Source organism: Drosophila albomicans, chromosome 2R, assembly GCF_009650485.2.
Source record: "Drosophila albomicans strain 15112-1751.03 chromosome 2R, ASM965048v2, whole genome shotgun sequence".
Classification (NCBI taxonomy): Eukaryota; Metazoa; Arthropoda; class Insecta; order Diptera; family Drosophilidae; genus Drosophila; species Drosophila albomicans.
In genome coordinates this window covers 22,344,504-22,353,952 of record NC_047631.2, presented here as the reverse complement: position 1 = coordinate 22,353,952, position 9,449 = coordinate 22,344,504, and the positions used below count along the sequence as shown (strand labels likewise).

At 41.1% G+C, this 9,449-nt stretch overlaps 2 protein-coding genes across 2 annotated transcripts in view; both read right to left on the bottom strand.

Moving 5' to 3' along the window:
- Positions 1 to 1,635: 1,635 nt before the first annotated feature.
- On the bottom strand, positions 1,636 to 6,666 carry LOC127564990 (uncharacterized). The gene has a single exon (XM_052006538.1). It carries the CDS (start codon positions 6,034 to 6,036, stop codon positions 3,631 to 3,633), a length of 2,406 nt encoding a protein of 801 aa, XP_051862498.1. The 5' UTR covers positions 6,037 to 6,666; the 3' UTR covers positions 1,636 to 3,630.
- The window catches only part of LOC117573809 (uncharacterized), a 23,626-nt gene continuing 20,499 nt past the window's right edge, over positions 6,323 to 9,449 (bottom strand). Inside the window, exon 3 of the mRNA XM_034257220.2 lies at positions 6,323 to 7,419. Within this exon, the coding sequence (XP_034113111.2) occupies positions 7,305 to 7,419 (115 nt within the window). The 3' untranslated portion in view covers positions 6,323 to 7,304. The remainder of the gene's footprint in view (positions 7,420 to 9,449) is intronic.

Sequence of the window (9,449 nt, the reverse complement as noted above, 5' to 3'; positions counted from 1 at the left end):
ACATTCGCATCCATATATACTCAAAATTCTGTTTTCAAGCAATTTTGCGCAACAATTGGCAAATGTTGGAGCAACAATTTTCCTCTTTTTTGATTGTCATACATACCGCAGCTAACATATACATATATATTTTAAATTGCGAGAGGCCTTTTCTTCTGTATGTGTGTGTGACATTTTTCACGCATAGTTGGATGCGGTAAATCATAAAATAAATAAATAAACACAGTAGCTTGTATGTTGTAGTGCGAGAATGTGGATTTCTGTTTTGATTTCGTTTTCGGTTTCGGTTTCTGTTGTGGCTTCGGTTCCACATTGCCGGTTATTGTGCCTTGTTTGGTTGAGTGACAGCTACGCATCCGTTGGAGCTGAGCAAACTGAGCTGAGTTGGGTGCTGATGGGGTGCTTCACCGTTCTAGGGGTCGCTGGGGTTATGTTAATATTTTGTATGTATGTGTGTGATGTGAGTGCCGCAGAGCTGTCACCCCATTGCAGCAAGATATCAAACTTAAGCGCCAAAATGGTTGATAGGTGACTCACCTGTACGGTAAGTAAAATGTAACAGTACTCGACATATGCCAAATGATTAGTCACGCCCTCCATCATTATCGCTTTTCAGCTTACAAAACTCGAAATCGATCGCCAAACCATATTGCCAAACATTTCGAAACGCCCATACGCCCCGTTGCCACCAAATATGATTTAACCGCAAACTTGCTGAGTGCTAAACTTCTAGTAAGCAAGCCAACCAAAACCCGTTGACAGTAGTATGTACTTGTATCCCGTGGTGGTTGGAACTCGTCACCACTCGGCACCACTTGAGTCCAAATGTACTGGCAGCTGCCAGTCTGGTGGCTGGTGTCTGCTGCCCCATGCCACCGCCATTTGTGACAATCAAAGTTGTTATACAATATTCATACTTCATTTCTTATTAATATTTTTTGTGTTCATTAAGAGAGGAACTGTAAGCGCGTTTGTTTTTTATCGAGCAGCCAGTGGAATGAATCAATTAATATGGTCACGAATATGGAAAAGTATTCGCAACAGTAAATGAAATGTTGAACTTGTGCGCCCTAAAGTCAACACTCTCCTCGAGTGTTTGTTCGTGTTCTAGAGCTCTTGTTCACTGTGCGAGTCGGAGAGTTGAAAAGAGTTTTATCAAAGAGGTTCGATCGATCAATTTGCCAGCAAGCTAACAAGCTAAATAATAAATTCCCCAAAAACAAAATTTATACAAACACGTGCAGACTTCTCATCTTTAGTTATTTCCCATTACTGAAGCGTGGCTTCTAAAATGAAGAAATAATAATTATGAACAGAATTTTTCCACAATAACTCAAACTTTTTATAGTTCTTTTATTTTCTCACAATTAACCCAATTTATGTTTCTTCATTAAATGAGTAACTGTTTCATTAAATTTCTTAGCTTGTGAATATTTCAACTGCTCTAGTTTTTTTTCCTTTTGTATTTTGCAATTATAATATTTCAAAACTGTTGAATCGCACCCCTACCACTTATTTATCTCAGGCTTCGATATGTGTGTATGAAGATCGCGTGGGCAATCGTTGAGCAAACAAGTTTGGCTGCAACAAAAAAAAATGAATTAAAGTTCAGGCAATAAAAAAAAGTCATAATAATTAATGGTTTTTAAGACACATATTCTTTTATTTAAATAGTTGTTCTGTTGGAATAGCTTTTTCTTTTTTTTTTTTTTTGTATTTGTGTATTTGTTTTTAATCATATTTAGCAGCATAACTAGAAAATACTCGATTAAATTGATGTCTGTGGTTAGCTACCAATTGTAATTGTACTGTAGTTAATTAGTGTATTTTTCTTGTATTTTTCTTTCATTTGCTTTTGTTGTTGTTTGGTTTCTTTTTTTGCATTTCGTTTCGGCTTGCTGCATTTGTTGCTGTTTCTCTTTCACTTTATAAGCTAATTTGTCACATCGAATTTGTGTTTTTGTTTTTTTGGTTTACATTAATCGTATATAGCGTTTGACAGTTGCATTAATTAGGAAATAGTACTATTTATACATATATTTGGACATATATGAATGTATGTGTGTGTGTGTGTGTTTGTGTTTTTGGTGTATGTAATATATAAACTATTAATACATGATTTAGTTAGTTTTTAATGCTTTCTCTCTTTCTCTGTCGGCTTAACATCACATGAATTTCTTTTCTTTTCTTTTTTTTCTTATGCAATTTCTGGGAACTGTTTTTCATAATTTTTTCTTTTAGTTTTCTACACACAAAGATATTAAATATAGTATATTCATAATACATACATATAAATTTCTCATGTAAATCTTTAGAAATATAAATTCGAGGTTTGTTTTTGTTTTTGTGTTTTGTGTTTCATATTTATCATAATATTACAAAAGGCGATTTCTAGTTATAAGCAAGTCGAATGGCGGCAAATTAAGAAAGAAAGACAAAATAGAATAGAATTGAACTTAGGTATTATAAAGCTTTCGGTCTGAGTTGGCATAATGCTAATGGTGCAGCACTTGCCACCGACAAGTTGTGGCACATACTGCAAACCCATTAAGACATTGTTTATTGTATATTATATTTGTTGTTTAAATTAAAACTAATGAGGTATTTAGCTGCACATGCAATGACTGAAGTTTTGGACAGCGAAATTGACTTTAATTGTTGAAATTATAAAGTTGCGCTCATTGACCAACTGACAAACTGATAAAAATCAACATTGCATAGACCGGCGATACAAGTTTTCAATATGAAAACTGCCGCTTGCAATGCCAAGAATTAGTTCGGTTCGGTTTGGTTCGATTCGGTTTTCTCCTCCTTGTTTTTAGCGACACTAAGTGCCAGTTCTAGAAGTTACAATCTATAGTAAAATATAATACACATTTATATATGCTTTGCACATTGACTTAATCTAAAACTTATGAATTGAATGCTTAGCGTTGGGTTTTTTCTTTTAGCCAGAATGTTTTTGTTTGTGTTGTATTGTTTTTTTTTTCGTTTTTAGTTAAAGCTTGTCGTGTTTATTTAATAAATATTGTATGTATAATCGACTTAAGTAATAATAAATTAAAAGATGTCGTGCTTGTTTTTTATGTATGTGAGAGTGTGTTTTTTAAGAGTCTCAAGCAATTGACGGTTATTATTCATATGTTTAGACAGTTTTAGGTACTTGAAATTGGCTGCTTGGTTCCCGTTTACAGTTTGATATCAATTTAATGTTATTTACTTTTTAAAATATGTTTTCAACATTTTGTTATTATTTGTTTCTTTTCAAGCGACTTGTACAGAGTTTACTTTTTTTTGGATTATTTGTTTTGTTTGACAAGGTACATGTTGCTGTTGCCTGTGCATTTTGCAGCACTCACAGTTTGACAAGCACAGGCATATTACATATGTAAGTGAGAGTTTCAATAAAATGTGTGTGTTTTTTGTTATTTTTCTTTAATATTACATATTCTTTTTTCCATTTTTTGGCATGAGAAGCTTCTAGCACAGCATGTTTATAAGTGTTTGTGTTATTTTTGTTTTTGTTTTTGGCTTAGTTCTCTAAACTTAAGACATTACGAATACTGTTCTGCGAATTCTTCAGCAAGCAATCAACATTTAGTAGTTATTACTTAACACTAGATTTCGGCTTTAGACCTCCGTTGGCGCTGACTGTGTGCAGCTGGACTGCAGCTTCTTCGAGCCGCGAAAGAACATATCAAACAGTCCGCGACGCGCCTGAAACTTTGGCGGCGACCCGGCTATATGAATATGCTCCACAATGGTGATGCCACGTTGCAACTTGGGCCGTGTGGCACGCTGTTGTGGCGGCGGTGTTGCCTCCAGCGAGGGCACATCATCCGAATCCGCTGATCCCTTGGTGGCACCACCGAAATTGATGATGGTGCTACAGCTGCTGTTGGGACGCAGCGTCAACGTCGTGTGCACCGGCGTCGTTTGGCATTGACTGATCACCGAACTCTGCGGCGTCAGATAGCGGCAACTGTTGCTGCTGTACTGCGACAATTTGCTGCTGTTGCGTTGCAACTGCGCCGCACTTGTCGAAGTCGCCGCACCGCTGTTGCCATTAGCCTTCATGCTGCTGCTGTGATGACGCTGCAACGTGCTCGCGGCATCCAGACCAAACAGACGCTTAACGCCACGTCGCACACGCTTGTTGCGGTAGGCAAAGATGAAGGGTGAACTCAGATTGGCCAGCAGTATCATGAAGATGGCCAACTGTGTGGAGCCGCCAAAGTTGGCGGCCGAGAGACGCGACTGAAGCAGCACCAACAGTCCATAGGGCAGATAGGAGACCACAAACATCACGACCACCAGGATGCTAATGCGTGCGGCGCGTGATTCCTCGCGATACTTGAACAGCGAGCTGGCGTTGCTTAGCCGATGACGCAGCGAACTCATGTAGCTCAGCGCCTTGGGCGAGGCGTGTATGGCGGGTATTTGCAGGGCGTGTCCATTGCTCTGTTGACGTCCCGAATTGAAGTGTGTGTGCAGCTGTTGTTGCTGCTGCAGTGGCTGTTGCTGCTGCTGTGCCGGCTGCTGTTGCTGCAACTGTTGCCGTGAGTGTTGCTGCTGTCGCTGGGCGTGCAACAAATGCGGCGAACTGCACTCATCACCCATCAACGTATCCTGCAGCAGCTCCGTGTACTTGTGCAGATTCGGTGAACTGTGCACCTGACGTATTCCCTGCAGGCGATGCAACTCGCGCAGATCCTGCGATGAAGTACCCAGCAGAGGCAACTGTCTGGCCGAATAGTTGCGCTTGATCTCACCGCTGGCCGTTTGCAGTGTTAGCAGAATGTTCTGATTGCGATCTGCCAGCGTTTGCTCCGGCACACTCATCAGCTGATGTGTTCCAGCTCCGCTGTTGCTCTCCACATCGCCATCGGAGCCATCGTCCGAGATGGTGGGCAGCAACACCTTGGCAGCTGAATCCCGACGCAGGCAACTCGGTGAGCTGCGTGGTCGCTGATCGATTTGCATCTGCAGTCCACCGCTGATGACGCCTCCGCCATGTGAGCTCGCCGAGGAGATGGAATGACGATGCACGCACAAGCTGTTCGAGAAGGGCGTCGCCTGTGTGGCCTGTGCATGATTGGTGAGATTCAGTGCACTCTGCAGCAGCGGCGATGATCCATTCTGTCGCATGCGCAAACCATTGCCGCGTGCCTCGCTGAAGATGCGCCAATACATGCCACAAACGAAGCCAAACGGCAGCAGGATGATGACAATGAAATAGACGCTGGCAAAGACCACATCAAAGATGCTGTTGGTACTGCTGATGTTAAAGTACGTGGCCGCCAATCGTCGCTGCCGACTGAGCAGCGTATCAGCCTCAAAGTCGATCACACGAAATGCGGACAAGGCTCCAAAGAGTATGCCCACCGTCCAGGTGAGTGTGATGAATATCCAGGTCTTCACACCCGAGATGCGACTGTGATAACGCAACGGATCGGTGACAGCACACCAGGTGTCACCCACCACCAGGAGGACGGCCAGAGCACCCAGTGCGGCGGCCATGTCAATGGACCAGCAACGCAGCTGCACCGCTGGCAACATCGGCGGCGTAATGTTGTTGTGCACCGCTGCACTCAGATTATCCTCCTTGGTTTCGATTTCGGTGACGAGAATGCCATCGCCACGCTCATTGATGGTCAGTTCACGGCAATGGGATTGATTGCACTTGAAGATCTCAATGGTATTGGTGTTGTTGTGACTCTCCACAATGCCCTCCTGCTCGACAAGTTGGCCATGATGACGTATGGTCAACTGATGATTGCCGGGCTTTGAGTAGTACTCGATGCTATCGCCGTTCGCTGTAGCTCCCGTTGTCTGGGCCGACAGACTCTTGACGCCACTCAGCACCAGGGTGGGTGCCAAGATGCAGCAGCCGATCAGATTGATGATCAGCAGGTTGATGGTGAAGCGATTCGCTGTGGTGCGCAGTCCGGGAGTTATCCAGAATGCGCACAACGCCAGCAGGTTGATGATGAACGAGATGAGCAGCAGGGCCAATATTAAAAAATCTATGGCCATTTCTTTATGCGCTTAACGTTTGCCTAATGGTTACTTCCTTATCCTTAACAAATTGTCTTTGTTGTTGTTGCGGTTGTTGTTTGTGTTGTATTTGTTGTGCTTTTGGCACGCACATCACTTTACAGTTTGAGAGCCACTTTGATACGATCAACTGAAGTATTTGCTCTGTTGCTTTTGCTTTAGCTTGTAGCTTTTGCTTTTTTTTCTTTTGGTTTATGTTTTGCTTTGTTGTTGTTGTTTTTTTGGGCACTCACGAAAAATTTCACTTGGTTTACACGTTGCACACGTTGTGTTTCTTCTTTTTTTTATTTCTTGGTTTTTTTTTTGCTTCTCGATAAGTTTTCCAATTTATTGAATTTGCTTTTTTTCTTGTTTTTGGCTTGTTTCTTGTAAACGCTTGCTAATTTCCACGCGAATCTCGTCGTCGATATTTGAACAAAAATTTCTAAAAAAAAATTTCTTTTTCGTTTTGTTTGTTTTTGTTCACTGTTGTACAAAATTGTACACGCCAATTTGGTGTTTAACAAATTTGTGTATTTCTTCTTTTTGTGGGATTTGTTTTATTTTATTGTTTTCCGCGCGTCGATCGAGCACGATCTTCACTACGAAGCGTTTCAAGCACAACTGTCGTGTGCGCTTGCCGAAGCGCCTCAAATTATATGAGGAGAAACAACAAAAAATCGTGGCGTCCGAATGAGAGCTCTCAGCGTCGGCAAACTGTTGTTGTCGCTTAACTCTTGGCGAGCACTGTGAGAGCAAAGAGCGAGCAGAGCGGCAATTTTTTTTTGTTGTGATTTGCTGGCTGCTGCTATTGGTGTTGCTGCTGCTGTTGTTGCTGCTTCTGTTGCTGTTGCTGTGATTTGTAGTTCCCACGCTCCGCTCAATTAATACCGTAGCGACTTTGAATTTATGCTGCTGCTATTGCTGCTGCTCTTACTGTTGTTGCTGTTGCACGCTACTATGTTGCTAGTTTGCTCGTTGTTGCCAGCCGGTATTTATCAGTTTAAGACTATGTCTGAGGCCGTGTTGCTGTTGTCCTAGTTCGTAGCAAGCTCACAAATTGTATAATCTTTTTGCAATTGCAATTGCATTGCGGCTTCACTTTTGCTGCTGCGCTCTCATTACATCACAATCTCTTGCAGCCACTGGCTGCCACTGTTGCTGCCGCTGCTGGCATATTTTCCAAACCTCATTTTCATTTGGGTTCTGTACAACATCCAATGCAATGGCCACGCTCTATTTTCTATGCCATAAAAATTGCATTTTTATTAGTCGCAAGTAAACAATTTCCACTGTTGCTCCTGCTGTTGTTGCTTGTGTTGCTTGTCGATGTCGCTGTCGCTGTGGGCAAGCAAACAGCTGATGAAATTCTCAGCCCAGCAACTGCAAGAGAGAAAGAGACAGATGTTAGACATTGCGAGATAAGAGACTCCCTTGCGCTATTTTAATAATAAAAAATATATATTTATGTGCTACTATATGCATACATATTTCACAGATTGCTTTTATTATGAAATTAAATTAAAAATAAATATAGGCACGCAATGGACCATGACACTGCACATAATGAAAATGTTGTTTTCTTCCATTAATTTTTTTGTTAATTTGCTTTCGAATGAGTCAGAAATGAAGTCAATTTTTGTTGAAATGTATTTGCATGTGGCTTACAGTGACTGGGCACGCTTCTTCCTTATGCTCCATTAATTGCGAGTGTTTGTAAGCCCTTTCTTATCTGGGAATTACACACAATGACCAGCAAGACGCTAACAGGTTGTTGTCGATAAGCGACAATGACCAATGTACCCAAAATCCACACGTACTGAGCTGACTAATTCTAATGCCAAATCAGGAGAGACAAACGACGTCTGCACGCAAAAACCACATGTAAAACTCGGTTAACTATCGTTATTTACAATTTACTGTTTACCACTTACTACGCATCAAAGTTGATCCAATCGAACAATCAGCTGCTTTCAACATGACCAACTACTCCGCCCCTTAGCTACTACTGAAACAGAGACACAACTTTGAACTGCGCATGAGCTCATCAACTAGATAGAGTGAGAGAGGTGCGTTCCATGCTTCAAAGCCAGGTAAGCACAAAGCTCGCACACGAGCTTCAAATAAGATCAGAGTGTTCTCTCCATATAGCTACTATTACTAGTTCGCTCTATGGAGAATTCAACACGCGACCGGAGACTGTGCAAATGTAAACAAAGATCATTTTTGGTGTCGGCCTGAGCGCCGTTTACATGCCCTACTTAACCCTCAGAGTCGATCTATAAATACGCAACTTTTGTTGATTATACAAAACAAAAAAACTGTCGAGTTGTTGCCAGTTGTATTGAAAGTTAACTCGAATTTGGCAAGAAAGTGAAGTCAAGAAAGAATTTCAAAAAATTAAATACATACTCAGCAATTAATTGTGAAACTCGTGAGTTTCTTCTAGAATTGTTTGTAAATCAAGTGTCCCATTAGAAGTCACCCTACAAGCTGGCCAATAGAATTAAACGCCCATCAAAAATGTGGCTTATCACCAAGCGGCAGCTCTGACGATATCAAGCAACGCCCCAATCAATTACACACACGAGCCAACAGAACACAACTATCGTTTGCTTGTGATCTTGTGTCAACAAATACAGACAGACAATAATTGACTGGAGATCAACGAAATATTTGAAATTTAATATGCCTTTCAAGTGCATTTTAGTTTAGTTGGCAGAAACTCTTAGCGGCATTTTAGGGGGTGTGATTTTAACGCTTGCTTTGTACACTTTCCTGCTTTTTTGCGCTTTTGTGTACGACCGGCAAATATTGACGTGAAAAGTGAATCAAGGCAATGACGGACGCACTTACTTATGTACTATTTGCTATGATTTATAAGTGCTATAACCACAGATAATTGTGTATTTGTCTCTCTCTATCTCTGCCTCTATCTTTGGCGATGGCTTTGCTTTGGAAATCTAAACGCTTATCAGTGTGTTGAGGGGCTCAACTGATGCGATGCGATTCTATATTGCTTGAACACTTGAATATAGACTGATGATAATACACAATAACGGAACAAAGACAATTTTCCCAAGCTCAAATATTTACAACCGTATTATCAATGACTAGCATTAAACATACGTTTAGCAGGTCATCAAATATATTTTGTATGCTTCATTTATTTAATTGGAACTTCCGTTCGCGTGGCACCACACACACTGAGTTTTGAAAGAGCAACTGACAAATATTCGCCTAATACGCGTAATAGCATAACAAAAGCGGCTAGATCAAAGTACTGTGACTAAAAGAAACATGCACAAAAGTTTAAGCTAACAAGTGTCTGGCTGGGTTTATTGTTTATTTGTCTGCTGAGGAGGGCATAGTTCGTTTTTTTTTTGTATTACTTTATTATTTTGTTCTGGAGA